Source organism: Gorilla gorilla, chromosome 19 (assembly GCF_029281585.2).
Source record: "Gorilla gorilla gorilla isolate KB3781 chromosome 19, NHGRI_mGorGor1-v2.1_pri, whole genome shotgun sequence".
NCBI classification, from domain to species: Eukaryota; Metazoa; Chordata; class Mammalia; order Primates; family Hominidae; genus Gorilla; species Gorilla gorilla.
Window position 1 is genome coordinate 104,247,668 of NC_073243.2, and position 20,307 is coordinate 104,267,974.

The following is a 20,307-nucleotide window of genomic DNA, read 5'->3' on the forward strand; positions in this document are numbered from 1 at the left end:
CGCTAGGCGGCGGTTTCCAGGCAACGACCGAACACAGACGCCGGCTAGACGCTGGCGCTGAGCAACCTGAGGCCGGCAGACTCCGACTGGGCCCCTGGGCGGGCGGGACGGACCGCGGCCAAGGCTGGGGCGCTGGACGGGGGCGGCATGGAGGACGACGAGGAGGAGACCACCGCGTCCACGCTGCGGGGTAAGCCCAGGCCGCCGCCCGTCTCGGCGCAGTCCGCTTTCAGCTACATCCCGCCGCGGCGCCTGGACCCCAAAGAGCACAGCTACTACTACCGCCCGGCGCGGGTGAGGACCGCGGACTGGGCGCGGAGACCGGAAGGCTGGGCGGCTGGGCGGCTGGGCGGCTGGGCGGCTGGGCGGCTGGGCGGCTGGGCGGCTGGGCGGCTGGGCAGGGGCGGGCGGCCGCGGAGGGGCGGGGGAGAGGGGATCACCGCAGCGGAAGGGTCTTGGGGCGGGGCTCTCCCTCGGAGGGAGGGCGTGGGGGCGGGGTTCACCTTAGGGGCGGGGGCCTAGGGGCGGGGCTCACCTTAGGGGCGGGGGCCTAGGGGCGGGGCTCACCTTAGGAGAGGGGGCCTGGGGGCGGGGTTACCTTAGGGGAGGCAGCCTGGGGGCGGGGTTCACCTTAGGGACTGGGGCCTGGGGGCGGGGCTCACCTTAGGGACTGGGGCTTTGGGGCAGGGTTCACCTTAGGGGAGGGGGCCTGGGGGCGCGGATGCGCCGCCGGGGACTGGAGAGGAGCTCACAACGAGGAGGGGCCCTGGGAGGGGCTGCACCGCTAGGGATCGGGGACAGAGCTCACAGCGTAGAGGGGCCCTAAAGGAGGAGCGCACCTTCGGGCAGGGAGGGAGCAGGGCTTCACTACCAGGGGTGGGTTCCGAGGGGCGGGGCTGGACAGCCTGTGGAGGGGGCCGGGTTGGAGCGTGCGGAGATGAAGGGGGCGCGGCAGGGTCAGCTGGGGAGACAGGGAGGGTGAGCTCCCGCCAAGGCGCCTGGACCCCAAAGAGTACAGCTAAGGCGACTACCAGTGTCAGCTGAACCCCTGGGACGAGGATGTCGGAGAGGCCGGGTGCGCGAATGGGTGTCTCAGCTGCGATCAGGCGCTGGGAGTCGCGGGAATGCTCAGATGGGACCCGGTGCTCTTCGGAGAAGGGAGCGGGAGCCACTAGGTGTCAGGATCCCTCAAAAGCACAGTGGCTCTGTCGGGACAGCAGGGCGCTCTTTCTGCCCAGGGTCTGGAGGGGGTCGCGGGAAGCCGGGGCCGCCCAGCGGGCTGGGCGCGGCTCCCTCTGGGGTCTGTCTGCGGCTGGCCCAGGGTAGCAAGGAAACAAGGCCTTGCTGCCGGCACTATGCCCGGATGGTCCAGGGCGCGGGAAACCCTCTGCCCTCCTGCAAACCGAAGACCAGAAGGAATAGCTGGCGAGCCGCCTGCAGGGAGGGCTGGACTGAGAGTGGTCCCTCTGTTCTGTCCTGGCCACACCAGCCCGTGCATTTCCTGGGATGGGCTCTGCGAGTCTGCGAAGGCCACTGGGCACCCTGCATCTCCCACCAGCGGCCAAAGGCAGGAAAAGTAGTAAATTCAAAGCCAGTTGAGGGTCATCTACTCCTTTCTTCTCACCATTGTTCCTAAATGTCTCCGGTTTGTCTTGCTCAGGATGCAGAGGCAGGAGAGTCATTACTGAAAAGGAGCATTCATTGAGGACCCTCAGCCTGCAGGCATAACTGGGACAGGTCTTTCTAATTCTAGCTGTCCTGGTGGCTTGAGTGGCTAGAGAGGGATATAGATTAGCCAGGTGTCTAGGGGGAAGGAGATCATTCCCTTATGGTGTATAAGGTGTTCCCAGAAAATGCATCCTTCCTTTCCCCCCTTCCTGCCTCCACAATCCTAGACCCTAAATAAATTCCCCTTCTGACTGGGTTAGCACACACTGGCCTGCATGCCACACATAAACTGTAAGCACTCTTGGACAGCCTCACCAACAGAAGCAATCGTATTTCTAGTTTAGACAACTGCTGTCGGTTGAATTGTGTCCCCTTGAAATTTATGTTTTGGAGTCTTAATCCCCAGTACCTTAGAATGTGAACTTATTTGGAAATAGAATTTTACAGAGATAATCAAATTAAAATGAGGCCACTAGGATGAGCCCTATTCCAGTATGACTGGTGTCTTTGAGAAAAGGGGAAATTGGGATATATAGAGACAGACATGCATGTATTAGTGCTTTCTCACACTGCTAATAAAGATATACCCAAGACTGGGTAATTTATAAAGGAAAGAGGTTTAACTGACTCACAGTTCAGCATGGCTGGGAAGGACTCAGGAAACTTACAATCATGGCAGAAGGGGATGCAAATATGTCCTTCTTCACGTGGCAGCATGAAGAGGAATGAGTGCACAGTGAAGAGGGAAGACCCTTATAAAACCATCAGGTCCTGTGAGAACTAACTCACTATCACGAGAACAGGATGGGAGGAACTGCCCCCATGATTCAATTATCTTCAGACAGTCCCTCCCAGGACATGTGGGAATTATGGGAACTACAATTCAAGATGAGATTTGGGTAGGGACACAGCCAAACCATATCAGGGAGGATGATGTAAAGGGACTCAGGGAGAAGACAGCCGCCTACAAGCCTCAGGGAAAGGCCTGGAACAGGGCATTCCTTCACAGCCAACTGCTTGACTCCATACTTCTGGTGCCAGTACTGTGAGACAATGAATTCTGTTCGTTCAGCCACCTCATCCATGGTACTTAGTTTGTGCAGCCCCAGCTGACAAATACGGCAGCCATAAACCTCAGCCTGCTCCCAGGAGGATCTCTGGTATCTGATAGCTCCTCTCTGCTTGGCTTTGAGCAGTATGCAAGGACGGGGGAAAAGGGACATTTGCAATCAGATCTGTCTCTGCAGCCCTGTTTGCCTGTTCTCCCAGGCTCGATTATCCTCTGAATGTTAAGACAGGAGGGAGACACGAGGGAATGGTAAGTTCCCAATCTCATTGCCACCAGGGACTTCATTTTTTTCCTCCTGGGAGCAATATGTTTTGACAGAACTGTTACCTATACATAATCTCATTTATTAAATGAATTTTACATTTTAAGTATGCAATACTCATGTGACTGCCAATCAGCTTATGATTAATGCATAGCAGTAATGCACCGCATGAGATAAACAGCTGAAAAAATAAGGAGTGTTTTTGTGTTAACTTGTTCTCGGCTGTTATGTTGAAAGGAAATAAAATTCATCTGGCTGTTGGACAGAATAAAAACATTGGTAATAATGCCATTTGAGGGATCCTGTAAATAAAATGGGGGCACCAGGAAAAAGAGCAGAATCTGCATCCCCTGTGGGCCAGCTACTGCCTAGGGAAAGGCGGTGAAATTGATCCTGGCAGGCACAGTTCATTCTTGCATTTACCAGTCTAATTAACGTCTCCACCTTCCTGGGACCAAACTAACCAGAGGGCAGAGAGATGCCCGAAGTGTGAAGTGACTGGGACTCCATCACTTGGAAGGAGGTCCGCTGGGAGTGGGCCGGAAATCTGCCCCTTTAATGCTGGGGTCAGTAAACCGAGGCTCCTTGGCCAAATCTGGCCAGTTGCCTATTTTAATAAATAAGGTTTTCCTAGAACATAGTCTCACAGCTATGTGTTTGTATGTCTGTGGTTACCGCAGAGAGCTGTGTAGATTTGGCAGAGACCATGTGACCTGCAAAGCCCAAAACAGTTACTACCTGGCCCTTTACAGAAAAAGTTTCCCACCCCCTGCTCTAACGTATCACTACCTTCTGGAAGGTAGGTATGGAACTTAGAACAAATTAATGCAAAGTGGATTTTTGAAAAAACAATTTTTTTCCGTGCAGTTTGGGTAACTGAGGTCACAAACAAATTCAAGTCCTGAGGCCTTTAGTACCACGCAAAAGAAAACGATGCTACAGAAATGTTAACATCTAAATTAAAACAGCCTCGAAAACAACAAGAATAACAAAAGCATTTTGAAGCCCATTTGACAAATAGCTACCAATGGTAATAATCCACTCCTCAGGATGATATGAACTGGGATTTAATCAGCTGCAGGACCAAAGAAACTGATTCTCTGACCTAGAGACTATTTGGAATAAAGAGGGTAAATTCTGCATCACAGGTTTTCTAGAGAACTCAGTTACACCTAAATTTACTGTAAACAATTTCAGGCTCTATTTTAGGAGACTGAGGAGGGCAGATCACTTGAGATCAGGAGTTCAATCAAAACCAGCCCAGCCAACGTGGTGAAACCCCATCTATACTTAAAATACAAAAATTGCCAGGTGTGGTGGCCATACCTCTAGTCTCAGCTACTCGGGAGGCTGAGGCAGGAGAATCACTTCAGCCCAGGAGATTGAAGTTGCAGTGAGCTGAGATTGCACCACTGCACTCCGCTCTGGGTGACAGAGTGAGACTCTGTCTCCAAAATATAATAATAATAGTAAGAAGAAGAATAATTTCAGGCCCTAATCAAGCTGAGTAGTAAAAACAGTACAGAATTAGTTCTTAAGCCAATGCTATGGTCTGAATATTTGTGTTCTCCCCAAATACATATGTTGAAATCACAACCCCCAACATGACAGTATTAGGAGGCGGGCCTTTGGGAAGTGATGAGGACATGAAGGTGGAGTCCTCATGAATGGTATTATCACCCTTGTTAAAGAGACTCCCAGCATGTGAGGACACAATGAGAACGTGTCATGTAGCAACCAGAAAATGCTCCCTCACCAGACACCAAATCTGCCAGCGCCTTGATCTTGGACTGCCCAACCTTGAGAACCTCGAGAAATGAACATCTGTTGTTTATAAATCACCCAGCGCATGGGTATTTTGTTATAGCAGCCTGATGGGACCATTCTGTTTAGTTTATTTCTGTGTGACACACAGTAGCGTGTGTACTGATTAGTTGGTAGCACAGGCTGAGTCATCCTGGGTAAAAATATTGGCTCCATGTTGACCAGCCATGTGGACCTGCCACATTAACACACACTGTTTCACTCTACCCACCTTTGAGGCAAATGGTGCCAATTTCATAGAGCTCTTATATGAATGACTAATTAATCAATGCAAAGTAGCACATAGTAAGTCCAATGTAAGTATAGCTATTATTATGATTTGCCTTTGTTAGTGATTATTAGAGCTTCTTTTCACTAAGTGCTGGATCCCAGTCGCAAACCTCATATCCCTGACCCTCGTTTGCTGTCAGAAATTAACACAGGTGAAGGCAAAATGTGAGTGTCAATCTGTGGCTTCTAATCCTCTGAAGCAGCTCCCTTCAGGGAGCCCACAGAGTGGACACACTGAAGGCTGCACACTTATTTAAAGCCCCAGTAATGCCTCTGAATTGTAAGACAAATTTGTCATCTAAAGCTGCCAGCAAAAATGTGATCGGCTCCTGTACGGCTCCCTAGAGAGTTCTAGTAGCGTGGGCTTTGGCCATAAAATATGGTTCCTGCGGCAGCAAAGCAGATTCCGTTCCACGGTGTTCTTCAATTACTTTTTTCTTCTTCTGCCTTGTGCAGCATTTCTGCTGCTGAAATAAAAAAGCAGTCAAAGGACAATGCCATTTTATGAAGGTTTTGATTAAATTCCTCAAAGTCTAAGAGCTGCATTTAAAGCAATTAGAACTGGTTTTGGAATCTGCTTTCCCTCATGCTGAGGGGGCTTGTGGATAGCTCTGTCTTGAGTGAGGCTTTGCTGAAAAGGCCCCACCTTAGGTTTGGTGGGATTAGCTGGCTTTTCTTCTCTGTGTATGTTGGGGACAGAAGCTGACTGTTTCTTTATGCATCAAGGACTCTACCTCCCTGAGCACTGAATTTCCCTTTGCCAAGTGCAGCCAAGCACCTATACAGATGCATGTTGATATGGTTTAGCAATAAGTCCCCACCCAAATCTCATCTCCAGCTGTAACCATCACGTGTCGAGGCAGGGACCTGGTGGGAGGTGACTGGATCATGGGGGCAGTTTCCCCCTTGCTGTTCTCATGATAGTAAGTGAGTCCTCAGGAGATCTGATGGTTTAAAAGTGGCACTTCCCTCTTTGCTCTCTCTCTCTCTCTCTCCTGCCAGCACGTGAAGAAGGTCTTTGCTTCCCCTTTGCCTTCTGCCATGATTGTAAGTTTCCTGAGGCCTCCCCAGCCATGTGGAACTGTGAGTCAATCGAACCTTTTTTTCTTTATAAATTACCCAGTCCTAGGCAGTTCTTTACAGCAGTGCAAAAATGGACTAATACACATGCTAACTGTCCAGAGGCACAAAGGGGAATCTCTGAAGGACCTGACAGTATGCAGACAGTGCTCAATATGAGCCTCCCTAGGTCCTCCCTCTATGGATCCTGTCTGCTTAGGAACCAAGCACCTTTACCACACACACTCAGCCACTCCAAGGGGGCTGTGTGGGGAAGGTGAACTCAGTTCTGTTGCTGATCTGCCTGTCATTATCTAGGCAACTCCCCATTATCCAGCAGACTCATAAGCTTAACATGCCTTTCCAAAAGAATTTGTACTAGCCCAATGAAATTACGACCTCTCTGCATGGATACCTCTTTCCTTCTCCCTGCCTATTTTTCTCCTTTTGCCTATTAGTATCTAACCTGCTAAGTATTTTCCTTAGTTATCTTGTTGTTTTCTCCCACTAAATGTGAGCTTTGTGAGGACAATGATTTACCTTTATCACAGCTATGTCTTCAGCAATCAAAAGAGTGCCTGTCTCATAGTTGGAACTCCATAAATACCTGTTGCATGAACAAATGAGGAATGAATAATCGGAAAGCCAATTTTTAAAACAAAGGGATAAGTCACCGACTTACAAAATTTACTTCTTAGACTAAATTGGGGGTTTCGGTTTGGATTATCTGCTGCTTTGCTTATCCCTGTCCTCGCTCTCCTCCTCTGGTATCGTCAATGGCAGTGGGCTATAGTTTCTTCTCTACTTCTCTAGTTGCATTTTCACTATCCAGTGACCTGCCCCTGGAAAACTCAGGGCTTGGGGGAGTGGGGCTGAATATCTTCCTCCAGGGCAGGTAGCTCCTTAAAAAGGGGTTGGTCGGGGGGCTGAGCCCAAGGCCCAGTTTCCCTTGCAAACCCATTTATGAGAGAGGAATGAGTGAAAGGGGAGGCAGGCATGTTCTAGTGGAGACCTTTCACATGGTACGAAACACCAAGAGTGAGGAATCCATGTTCCAATGAATCAAAACTCCTGTGTGAGCATGTGCTCTGTGTCTTTTCATTGAGTGCATGTTTGTCGAAATACGTATCTAATGTTTTTTATACAAGAACATATTCACACACAGATCACACAAATATGGACACATATATTGCAGCTTGCCCTTTTCATTTAATAACATATCTTAGTTTTTCAAAATCACCCTGTTTTAAGGGGTACAAGCAAATGACACAAGAAGAGAGACAACATTTTTCCCAATAACTTTGACCAAGAGGAACATGTAAGATTGAATTCGAGTTTCAGTCCCTGTGGATCGCTATTTCTTCCTGAGTTGTAAATTGCTGGGCTGGGGGTGAGGGGGTGAGTAGGGAGCTGGTATCAGTGGAAGAGGAAAAACAATTGACTCCACAATCAGCAAGTTTCCAACTGGTGACAAGTTGAGCACATAGATGAATGTAGAACTCTCTGAATCAGAACACTCTTAGAATTTGACACAGACACGAGATCAGAGGGAGGAATTATCTTGTCTTCAGTCTAATGGTAAAATATCCAGATTATTTGAAAATTTATAAGAATTTCTAAAACTTGTGATATTAATGTACCAGGAGAGGACATAGAATCTTTTCCACAGGAAAAATCAAAAACCCAAAGAGAATAGTTGAGTATTGTCTTTTCAAAAAAACCTAACATTGTGTCCTTCGCAAGCAACAGTCCTCTGAGATACAGAATTTTGAATGCTGTTAAAATTAATGAAAATGTCCTCATTAAGCTTCACACAATACCAAACCTCCAAGGAGATGCTCTGGATTTATTAGAAGTAAATTGAGGCCCTGATGAATCAAAGGAAACTGTTTTGGATCACCTTGGGGGTTTTCAGTTTTAAAAGTAGGTTGTTTATCCCTAGACAAGCAAACTCATGGAAAGCCTCAAGATGAGGAGGTCATAGTGCTGTGGCTTCTGAGGACAGGAAATGAGGTAGCCCACTCATAGGTTGATTAGCATATTAGACAAGTTGGGCTAGGATGTGCTATGGAAACACACCCTAAACCCAAAAAGTCTTAAACGCCGGTGTGCTGGAGCTGGCTTATATGACTCACAAAAGCCAACTGTTAGCATTTCTTCTAAGCTCTGCATTTAACTGGTAGCCTAAAATTGACCATGACTGAAGTATTTACACCATAGAAATCATCAAATACTACAAATCAGATTTTTTTCTCTCCGGAAAGTGGGTTGTTAAACATAGGTGCACCAACGGGCTTAACATAATAACCATGACATCATAGAGGCTTATTTTTTTCTCATTCATAGCCCAACATTTATGTTTCTCCAGGGAAGCTCTTGGTGCAATTGCTTGGAAATCCAAGTGCCTTCTTTTTCATGGTTTCACTATTACTAGGGCCTAGGAGTTTTTAGGACTTTAGAGTCATTTATTGGATGCTCTGAATTTATTAGCCACTGAGTGGGGAGAGAGGGTTTGGAGGACTGCCTGGGAGTTTTTTATGGACCAGGACTAGAAGTAGTATTTACTGGAGTCACCCACATTCCTGGCCCCAGCCTACTTGTGGGGCAAACTGGGAAATGCATCTTCTGCTTGTTCTGGAAGAGGTAGTATGTTTGATGAGCACATAGCATTACCCCTGCCACAATTACATGACAAAAGGTATTAATTTTTTTCTCTTGTTTTTTTTTTTCTTTCTTGTAGAACTTACTGGTCCAACCTTATGGTGGAGAGTGAATTAATGCTTTAAATACTCTGAAAGGGAGGAGAAAATAAAGGACTAGGGTCCCAGTTTGCTCAAAAACTTACCCCAGTTATTTGTGTGAGAGTGTGTGCAACTTCTGGGAGTAAGAGTGCTTCTCAGGTTGGGAGGAGTCATGGGGCACGATGGCTACTTCTTGCCAAGTGTGTTTGCCTGGGCTACCATAAAATGTACCACGGACTTGGTGGCTTAAAATAACAGAAATTTCTTCTCTCTTAGTTTTGGAGGCTAGAAGCCTGAAATCTGGGTGTCACCAGGATTTTTTTTTCTAATTTCCAACTTTTAATTTGTGAAGGATACGTAGGTTTGTTACATACGTAAACGTATGCCATGGTGGGTTGTACAGATCATCCCATCACCCAGGTAGTAAGCCCAGCATCCATTAACTATTCTTCCTGATCTTCTCTCTCTTCCCACGTCCCATCCTCTGACAGGCCCCAGTGTGTGTTGCCCACCCCCCATGTGTCCCTATGTTTTTATCATTTAAAACATGCGGGATTTGGTTTTCTGTTTCTGCGTTAATTTGTTAAGGATAATGGCCTCCAGCTCCATCCATGTCCCTGAAAAGGATGTGATCTCATTCCTTTTTATGGCTGCATAGTATTCTGTGGTGTATATGTACCACATTTTCTTTATCCAGTCTATCATTGATGGGCATTTAGGTTGACTCCATATCTTTGCTATTGTGAGTAGTACTGCATTGAACATACATGTGCATGTGTCTTTATAATGGAATGATTTCTATCCCTTTGGGTATATACTCAGTAATGGGATTGCTGGGTTGAATGGTATTTCTGCCTCTAGGTCTTTAAGGAGTCACCACACTGACTTCCACAATGGTTGAATTCATTTACACTCCCACCAACAGTGTAGAAGCATTCCTTTTTCTCCACAACCTCACCAGCATCTGTTGTTTTTTGACTTTTCAATATCCATTCTGACTGGAGTGAGATGGTATCTCATTGTGGTTTTGATTTGCGTTTCTCTAATGATCAGTGATATTGAGCTTTTTTTCATGTTTGTTGGCCACATGTATGTCTTTTGAGAAGTGTCTGTTCATGTCCTTTGCCCAATTTTTAACGGGTTTTTTTTTCTTGTAAATTTGTTTCTTGTAGATGCTGGATATTAGACCTTTGTCAGATACATTGGTTGCAAAAATTTTCTCCCTTTCTGTAGGTTGTCTGTTTATGCAGTTCACAGTTTCTTTTGCTGTGCAGAGGTCTGCAGTTTAATTAGATACTATATGTCGATTTTTGCTTTGTCGCAATTAGCAGGATTTGTTCTTTCTAGGGGCTGTGAAGGAAGGCTCTGTTCCAGGCCTCTCTCCTTGGCTTTTTGATGGCCATCTTCTCCCAGTGTCTCTTCACATCATCTTCCCTCTGTGAATGTCCATGTCCAAATTTCTCCTTTCAATAAGGACATCAGTCATACTAGCTTGGGGGTCTACCCTACTCCAGTATGACTTCACCTTAATTAATTATATCTTCAATTACCTTATTCCAAATAAGGTCACGTTCAGAGTTCCTGGGGATTAGGACTTCAACATGTGAATGCTTGGAGGACACAAGTCAGCTGATCACATCCAGTGAGGTTGCCCGGCAGTGGTTCTAACTACAGCAGTTTGGTGTGGTCTCCCGTCTCACCTTCAGTCACCTGCACTTCCTACCCCTGGCCCAAGCAATTGCCCGTCATTCATTCTTTTCTGCTACTGTACTTTGTGCACACCTCTCTTATTCCATTTATATTTTTCTGTGGTTCATAACTAATGGGTTAATTTCTCTTCTCAGTCTGTGGTCTCTTTTAAGGTAGGGACTCCCCATTTCTGTCCTGGAGCCTGGCATAGTGTCTTGCACAATAGTAGGCCTAATGTGCTGTGGAGGTTGAAAACTGGAGGCCTCCACTCTACCCACGGCATCTGCCCAGGCCACCTGTGGACCAGAGCAATTTCTCAGGATCAGGGGTGGAGGTCACTGTGACGGAAACTGAGGGTAGGTGATCAAGCACCATGACCAGGCTAAGGCCATGCTACATTTTAACAATATTCAAAACACAAAGGGAGAGATCACCAGGTGAAAAATGGATATTTTCTGTTTTGCTTTTTTTTTAAAGGAACATCATCTGTGAAATAGAGACAATTCCTTGAGGGATTTTAATGGCAAAATTTCAGTAATTTCAGAAGCTCTGTCTTGTGATAGCATCTAAATCCCAATTGGTTTTTATTAGTATCATCTTGCTTCAAGCCATATAAGAATAAAAGAAAAAAAAGAAAGATTAATAATTAAACTCCTGGGAAAAGACAGATTTCCAGTTTGATTAGTTATTGAAAATGGATAGTCACATTTCAAAGCGAGGCTGCCTGCCTGCTGATGAATTTATTTTTTTTGGTCCTTATTTTTCAATGATAGAAAAATTCACTTTTACTCTGGAAAGTTCTGAATATGCAAAATCTGCACAAAAATAAGTTCCTAAGACTCTGATCACTCCACACCCACAAGCAGTGAGATTCCTAGTAAACACTAAGATGTAGAAGACTGTTGGCAACTAATCCAGGGATTGTGAGGCAGGCATGGCTGCTCATAGTGGTTACTTTTATAGTGTTTTAGGAGACCTGATTAGAATGAGAAGAAATAGGCATTTTCTCTGTAAAGTTGCATATTACACTGGGCTTCTTCAATATAGGGAACAAAATGAATGAACATATCCTTTCTCATTCTGATAACAGTAATTGCATTCTCATTCTATTCTTAAGTCCATTCTTCCTTCTTCAGAGTTTTTCTCCCAGGATAATCCAAGCACCCCAGTGGGGGCTCACTCAGTTCAGGAGGGTAGGACCTGATTAAAAGCACTGTGCAGAAGAAAATACAAGACCAGGCAGCCACTGGAGGATCTATTTTCCCTGCTGTTCATGCCACCTACTCTGGGGGGGCTGTCCCTCAGACCTGGTTGCGTCACCACCCAAATCTCATATTGAATGGTAACTCCCACAATTCCCATGTGTCGTGGGAGGAACCCAGTACGAGCTGATTGAATTATTGGGGTGGGTCTTTCCTGTGCTGTTATTGCGAGAGTGAATGAGTCTCATGAGATCTGATGGTTTTAAAACGGGGAGTTCCCGGCACAAGCTCTCTCTCTGGCTGCCACCATGTAAGAAGTGCCTTTCACCTTCTGCCATGATTGTGAGGCCTCCCCACACATCATCCATCATCCACACAGAACTGTAAGTCCATTAAACCTCTTTCTTTTATAAATTGTCCAGTCTTGGGTATGTCTTTATCGGCAGCATGAAAACAGACTAATACACTGGGTGAGGGTGGCTGCCCACCTGCAGGGAGCATTATGGGGTTTGAGGGGCCACCAGACAACTCCACTTTGCCACAAGGTTCTCAGGGTGCAGGAGGGAGAGTGCTTCTTGGCCATGGGTGTAGCTTTCTCCCAGGGGTTCAGTTCTAGAGACTAGGTCTTCACGTTGTACACTGCAGCTGTTCTCCCCAGAATGCATGGAACAGGGCCAGCCAGGTCAGGAGGGATTCCAAAGGCAATAGAACACCTAGATGATGAGCAAGAGCCTGGCTACTATTGAATCCCTTAAAATATTGGGCGTATGTGGGGTGGCATGGGGGTGATGGAGATCAGGCTATTGGCTGGCCAGTGGCTCTGAATCTCAAAGGAAAGGTCTGAGTGGCAATGTCTTTACTCTGGAGGATTTATCCTCCCTCATCCTTGCAGAATGTGTGTGGTATACTTGGGCTTCCTGTGTGTTACTGGGCGGCCCATCCCAAAAATGTTTGCTTAGCCTCTGCAGGCCAGCAGCAAATTAGCTTCTGTACCAACAGCTGCCTATATTATGGATATTAAAGATATCGAGATTTCTCTATCATGTCTTAAAATGTTTTTTTAAAGTCTTCATTTTATTTGATAAGCAGATGTCTAATTTGTATGTAGTCAAAGTGATTGATATTTTCTGACATTTTTTCTATTGTTTTCATGTGTACGAGTTTTCTAACGGGTTTTCTTTTTCTCTTATTTTTCTCATCATCCAGAATTTACTTTTGGCTATAATGTGATGTGAAGGTCCAAAAAACTAGCCAATTGTCACAATACTAAATGTTGAAAGGCTTATCAATTCTCCATTGATTCAGGCTTTTAAAAAATCCTATGGGTACATAGCTATAGGGTAGGTTGCCATCAGGAGACATGAAGGCCAGGGTGGTTTGACATGAACACATCCAGAAGTTGAGTGAGAGTGAAGACAATGATAAGAGATGCTTGTGTCTGGTGAACTCAAAAAATGGCCAGCAGAGGCACAGAGGCAGAAGCCACAGCTCCTGGTTGGAGGTTGCTTTCCTCCTTCAAGCCGGTTAGAGTGACTCTGAACTAAGACATACCAGGATCCTGCAGTGGCTGGCCACGGGCCTTACACATGTTACTGTTGGAATTCTTATGAATCTTAAAGTAATAATTCTTAAAGACCATGTTGTTTCCTTACTAGACGGCTCATTGAGTGAGGACAGTAGCCACGTCTGAGTTATCTTCTAAATTCCCTCAGCAGGAGCACAGCATGTTGCACATGACAGATGATCTGTGAATGATTTGCTAAGGATCGGCCAAAGCTACGTTATGCTCTAGTTATTCCCACTACTGGCCAGAGTGCCAAGTTCCTTTAGTCAGTGTGAGTGGGCATTATGTATTTTCCAACACACTGTATATAAGTCTTGCATCCTTTTCACTGCCTACTTCCACCTCTGTATCCTCCTGTTGGAGGGAATCATTCTAGCATCACTATCTGGGAAAAAACCAAAACAAAACCAACCGAGCATAAGCTAGAGACCTAATGCTCCCAAATCCCACGGAGACATGTCTGAGTGTGCTGCTGGAAGATTTAAGGCAGCTGGAATAACATAAATGACAAGCCTGACTTACAAGGTGAAGGTTAAAGACCAGTTAACACATGCATTCTTTTTTCTTTTACTAGATACTGAACAAGGAAGATTTTCTTTTGTACTCAGAAAAAGTTGGGATGATAAAATGGAGATAATACAGATAATGGCTCTGTTAATGGGTCATTTTCTAATACATCAGAGTTGTGTGTGTATGTAAATTACATACATATGATATATACATGTATATTAAATATAATATATGTATTCATATATATATGGATTACCAAGTGTTACACTTATCACCTATGATTAAAGAAAAAATACTTTTATCTCTCAAGAGAGGGGTTTGCACATAGCCTGACTCTTGGCTAGTGTTAGAGTTCAGGGACCAATACACCAAAATATGGCACTCTGACACTCTGGCCTCAAGAAGAAGGCTCAAGGTTTCTCTGACCACCCCCTACCCCCACCCCTGGTTCTTGTCTCTCAATCTTGTCTCTCCCAAAGCACCTGATGAAGTTGGTCTCTAAAGTTCGCTTATCTGCCTAAAGTCTAGACTCACCAAAGAAGAAAACAATGACCCCTGGTACCTTCCCTGAGTTTTCATTAACTGCATTCATGTCATGGGAAGACAGGTTGAAGTCTGTTAAGACACCTGGACAGACTTTTGTCATAGACCATCATCTGCTCTGTGGGCCAAACAGACTTTCTCTCAGACCATTGTATCTTCTCCAAGCCCATTGTATCCCCCTAAAAATAACTTACTACCTCCCTAAAATCATCCGCATTTCCCCATCTTCCTTTCTCGTGTGAAGAAGGCTATACAAGCATCTGTAGCCCATGGTATGGTGGGGTAATCACCCTGAGATGTCCCCCATGTACATTAATAAAAATGTGTATGCCCTTTCTTCTTTTAATCTCCCTTCTGTCAGTTGATTTTCAGGCAACTTTCAGAAGGCAGAGAGGACGTCTGCCCTTGGGTCCTGCACTAGCGACTTAAAGGATGACTCCTGTTAAGTTTCATTATCCTAGTATGTAGGTATTGTTTGTTTTTCAAAGAAGCTCAAGCTTATTATAGAAAATTTGAGAACACAAGACAAGTAGAAATGAAGGAAAAGTACACACATATATAACCTTAGAAATGTCATTTTGGTATGGTCTGAATGTTTGTGTCTCCCCAGATTCGTACGTTGAAGCCTCACCCCCAATGTGGTGGTATTGGGAGGCGGGGCCTTTGGGAAGGGATTAGGCCTGAGGGTAGAGTTCTCATAAATGGAATTAGTGCCCTTATAAAAGAAGCCTGAGGGGGCTTGTTTGCCCTTCCAGCATGTGAGGATACAGGGAGAAGACACCGTCTGTGAATCATAAATTGAGCCCTCACCTGACACCCAATCTCACAGGGCCTTGAACTTGGACTTCGCAGCCTCCAGGACTGTGAGAAATACACTGCTGTTGCCTATAAGTCACCCAGTCTATATGGTATTTTGTTATAGCAGCCTGAATGGACTAGGACACATTTTTATTTTAAAGTTTGAGCTCTAGCAATGGAGTCAGACAGCAAGACAGCTTGGGGAGCCACCTCTGTCAACAAGGGAGGAGAAAGTTGAGAAGTGCCATGAAAATGTCTCTGCTTCATACTGGGCCTCTTAGCAACCTTCTCTTGCTGGTGAGGCCTGGGCTTCTCCCTGCTCCACATCACAGCTGGTTCTGCTTGGTGAGGTGACCTTTCCTACCACATACTCACCACATGCACCTCCAGCCTCCCTTGGGAAAGAACTGGCATCTGTGCTCCATCGGGCCTCAATGACGCAGCCTTCAAATTAACCCACGGCTTTCTTTCTCTTTTTTTTCCTAGACAGGAATTATTTCCCTCTATGATTGTGTTTTTAAGAGGCGCCTAGATTATGATCAGAAGTTGCACCGAGATGACAGAGAACATGCAAAAAGCCTGGGACTTCATGTTAACGAAGAGGTAATATTAAGACAGAATATTAACAAGTTGTCAACAGATTAACAAAACTTTATACAGGCATATCTAGTTTTATTACACTTCACTTTATTAGGCTTCATAGATACTGTATTTTTTACAAATTGAAAGTTTGTGGCAACCTTATGTCAAGTAAGTCTATTGGTGCCATTTTTCCAACAGCGTGTGCTCACTTCATATCTCTGTGTCAGCATTTTTTAACAATAAAGTATTTACAAATTAGGATCTGTACATTTTTCAGACATAATGCTATTGCACACTCAATATACTATAGTATAGTGTAAACATAACTTGTATATGCACTGGAACACCAAAACGTTTGTATGATTCACTTAATAGTGATATTTATTGCCGTGGTTTAGAACCAAACCTGCAATATCTCTGAGGTATGCTTGTACATGTGTGTATGTGTGTGTGTGTGTGTGTGTGTGTGTGTGTGTGTGTGTGGTGGGAGGGTGTATGTACAGTCATGCATTGCTTAACAACAGGGATTCATTCTGAGAAATTCATTCGGAGAAATTCATTGCTAGGCGATTTTGTTGTTGGGTGAACATCAGAGTGTACTTAACACAAACCTAGATGACATAGCTTACTCCACACCTAGGCCATATGGTACAGCTTATTGCTCCTAGGCTACCAATCTGTACAGCATGTTATGTATAAAATATTGTAAAGGATTAAAACACAATGGTAAGTATTTTTGTATCTAAACATAAAAAGGTACAGTAAAAATATAGTATAAAAGATAAAAGTGATACACTTGTGTATCATTCACTTACCATGAATGAAGCTTGCAGAACTGGAAGTTGCTCTGGGTGAGTCAGGGAGTGAGTGGTGAGTGAATGTGAAGGCCTAGGACATTACTGTACACTACTATAAACTTTATAAGCACTGTACACTTTGGCTACACTACATTTATTTTAAATTTTTTTCTTCAATAATAAATGAAACTTAGCTTACTGTAACTTCTTAACCTTATAAACTTTTTAATTTTAAAAACTTTTATGACTCTTTTGTAGTAACACTTAGCTTAAAACACACATTGTACAGCTGTACAAAAATATTTTCTTTCTTTAGATCTTTATAAGGTGTCTATTTTTAATTTTTTTAAGCTTTTAAAGTTTTTGGTTAAAAACTAAGACACAAACACACACCTTAGCCTAGGCCTACACAGGGTCAGGATCATCAGTATCACTGCCTTCCACCTCCACATCTTGTCCCACTGGAAGGTCTTCAAAGGCGACGTCACGCCACACGCATGGAGCTGTCATCTCCTAGGCTAACAATGTCTTCTCTGGAATACCTCCTAAAGAACCTGCTTGAGGTTGTTTTAGAGTTAACTTTTAAAAATAAGTTGAAGGGGTATACTCTTAAAATAGTGATAAAAAATATAATAAATACATAAACCAGTAACATAGTCATTTATTGTTATTGTCAAGTACTATGAGCTGTACATAATTGTATGTACTATGTTTTATACGACTGGCCGCACAGTAGGTTTATTTTCACCAACATCACCCAAACACATTAGGAATGTGTTGCGCTACGACATGACAACAGTTATGACATCATTAGGTGATAGGAATTTTTCAGTTCTATTAGGTTTTGACATTTTCATGGCAAAAACAGCAATTACTTTTGCACCAACTTAATATTATAACCTTACGGGACTACCGTCGTATATGAGATCCATCGTTGAGTAAAATGTCATGTGGCACATGACTGTACGTGTATATGTGTATGCATGTATATAGGCATACATGTGTGTACATGTGTGTATGTATATATGTGTGTATATGTATATACAGATATGTATATTTGTATATGTTGTACATATGTTTGTGTGTGGGCATATGTGTAATATGTGTACCTGTGTGTATATATGTGTGCATGTGTTTGTGTATATGCATGTGTGTATGTGTGTATCTATTATATGTGTGTGTATATGTGTGTGCATGTGTGTGTGCCTGCTTGTGAATGTGTGTAAATGTGTGTATAGATGCGTGAATGTGTGTAAATGTGTGTATAGATGCATGCATATGTGCATATGTAGGTGGATATATATATTATGTGTGTATATATGTGTGAATACATGTATATATCATGCACATGTGTGTATATTGTATGCATGTACATGTGTGTACATGCATGTGTGTGTGCATATACACATACATATTTAATATTGTGCTCAGCTGCTTCATGTAATTTTCTTTATGCAGCTCTCCTCTATCTTTTTGTGCCAAGAAGCTAAGGCTAAGGTACTATTATATATAGTTCCCTCTATTCAGTCATGTCATTGTGTATTTTTCTTGATATTGTTGTTTGGTTCTTTAGAATTTAACAATTTAAGGACAGCAAAGCTAAGACATTCCCTTCAACAGATAAAACAAGTCTCTGCTTAACCTCTGAATCCTGGCTTTCATAATTTTTCTAGAAAAGTTGGTCTTGCGGAGCAGAAATTGCACACACGAGAACATTTCTTCCAAGTTTGGTTACCAAGCCACCGTAACCAGCACATGTGGTGCATTCTAAGTTGACGCAAAGTTAGTGTTTTCCTCAGGAGAAAACTGTGGCATGTAGTTTTTCAGAAAAAAGCCCTCTCAGAGCTGCCATTCCTGAAGGAAGAGACAAAAAGGCAAAGAAATCATGGGCTGGGTGTGGTGGCTCACGCCTGTAATCCCAGCACTTTGGGAGGCCGAGGTGGGTGGATCACTTGAGGTCAGGAGTTCGAGACCAGCCTGGCCAACATGGTGAAACCCCGTCTCTACTAAAAATACAAAAACTAGCCAAGCGTGGTGGTGCACGCTTGTAATCCCAGCTACTCGGGAGGCTGAGGCAGGAGAATTGCTTGAACCTGGGAGGCAGAGGTTGCAACCATTGCACTCCAGCCTGGGTGACAAGAGCAAGACTCCTTCTCAAAAGAAAAGAAAAAAAAGAAATGATGAGCAAATTCTAGGTAGTGATGAGTGGTATGTGGGAAGAGGAAGCCATGTGAGGATGTAAGATGGGGAAAGTGAGAGGGATAAGCAGGGACCTGGGGAGGGGAGGGGTCAGGGAGGACCTGGACATCTGAGCCAGGATCTGGGTGGTGGGAAGGGACCAGCAGCAGCAGGAGCTGGGAAATGACCAGGAAGAGCACAGGGACAAATGGGTAGAGCAAATGGTCCCGCACAGTTTCCCAACATGTCCAATGAATACACCAGCCAGCCTTCTAGCAAATTCAACGGTTCCCTGCCATAGGCTACTTCCCTGTGAAGCCCCTGGCTTCAGTGTGGAGGTTCCCTCTTGGTCTACCGTGGTGGGACCCAGGCTGATGGATGCTCGGGTGAGCTGTGCTGGCGAAAGCCGTGGTGCTGACTATGTGCTTTGATAACTTTCACCAGGAACAGGAGAGGCCAGTTGGAGTGCTGACGTCTTCTGTCTATGGGAAGCGCATCAATCAGCCCATTGAGCCCCTAAACCGGGACTTTGGCCATGCCAACCACGTGCAGGCTGACTTCTACAGGAAGAACGACATCCCCAGCCTCAAGGAACCCGGCTTTGGGCACATTGCTCCAGCCTGAAGCATCCCCGTGGCCCACAGGGCATGTCGCGATACCCTGTGGCCTGGCAAGTTTGCACAGCGAGAAGGTGGTGTCTGGAGCCGCCTTTCCCCTTCTCATGACGCCTAGGAGCTTGGCTATGCCTGTGTTGCATCTCTACAGTGGGACACATGAACACGTTAGCAGCCTCCCTCAGGTTGCTGGGTTAGGAGCCTGACCAACAACACCTTTAGTACATGTGAAGAGTCTCTGATGTGATGATTTTCAGCTGGAATTATTTTTGATCAAATGAATCTGGAGACCGATTCATTGTGAGCACCTGAATAAAATGAACACTTTGTTTCCCCTTGGTAACTGTTGGGTTGGTTTCTGTTCACTGGCTCTCTACATTTGCCAGGATTCTTTGGGGAGGCAGTCACAGGAGTGAGGTGCAGTTGCTTTTCCCATGAGTTAGGGGAACTCCTGCTGCCTGGTAACACAAACAACCCTGACATGTTCCCTTCTCCAAGAGGAGATGTAATGACAATTGTCTTTTGGCACAATTGAATTCTAGAAACTCCATTTTTGTTTTTCCAGAGGTCTGAATCCCAAATAACAGAATTTTGTGCAGTTGGGACTAGGAGCCCTAGTAAGGATGGGTGCCCTTGGTGGCCAGCAATGCTCACTATTACTGCTCAGAGAGAGGGAGCCAGTCATCGGAAGAGGCTAGATTTTGGTGTTCAACAAACTTGGGTAAAATTCTGGTTGCTGCATTTTCTAGATTTGTGTTCTAGGGCAAGTCATATCATCTACATGAGCAGACATTTCCTCATCTTTAAAGTGGAATTTCCAAACCTAGAGGAGTTCATGCGGGAGGCAATGAGCTGCTGGAGCGCAGGCATAACACAGGCACCCAGTGTGTGCCCCACCCAGTGCCCCGTCATCACAGCAATGACTTGACTTTAAACA

At 44.8% G+C, this 20,307-nt stretch overlaps 1 protein-coding gene across 1 annotated transcript; it reads left to right on the forward strand.

The window, feature by feature from the left end:
* Nucleotides 1-147: 147 nt before the first annotated feature.
* CFAP90 (cilia and flagella associated protein 90) lies at nucleotides 148-19,713 on the forward strand. The gene is made up of 3 exons (XM_004059053.5): nucleotides 148-294; nucleotides 15,686-15,802; nucleotides 19,201-19,713. Exons 1-3 carry the CDS (start codon nucleotides 148-150, stop codon nucleotides 19,378-19,380), a joined length of 444 nt encoding a protein of 147 aa, XP_004059101.1. The 3' UTR covers nucleotides 19,381-19,713.
* The last annotated feature ends 594 nt before the right edge of the window (nucleotides 19,714-20,307 follow it).

Coding starts and splice junctions, on each gene's coding strand:
- CFAP90 (XM_004059053.5), top strand. CDS start 148: ATGGAGGACGACGAGGAGGAGACCACCGCGTCCACGCTGCGGGGTAAG. Junction 295..15,685: donor ACTACTACCGCCCGGCGCGG/GTGAGGACCGCG, acceptor TTTTTTTCCTAG/ACAGGAATTATTTCCCTCTA. Junction 15,803..19,200: donor GACTTCATGTTAACGAAGAG/GTAATATTAAGA, acceptor AACTTTCACCAG/GAACAGGAGAGGCCAGTTGG.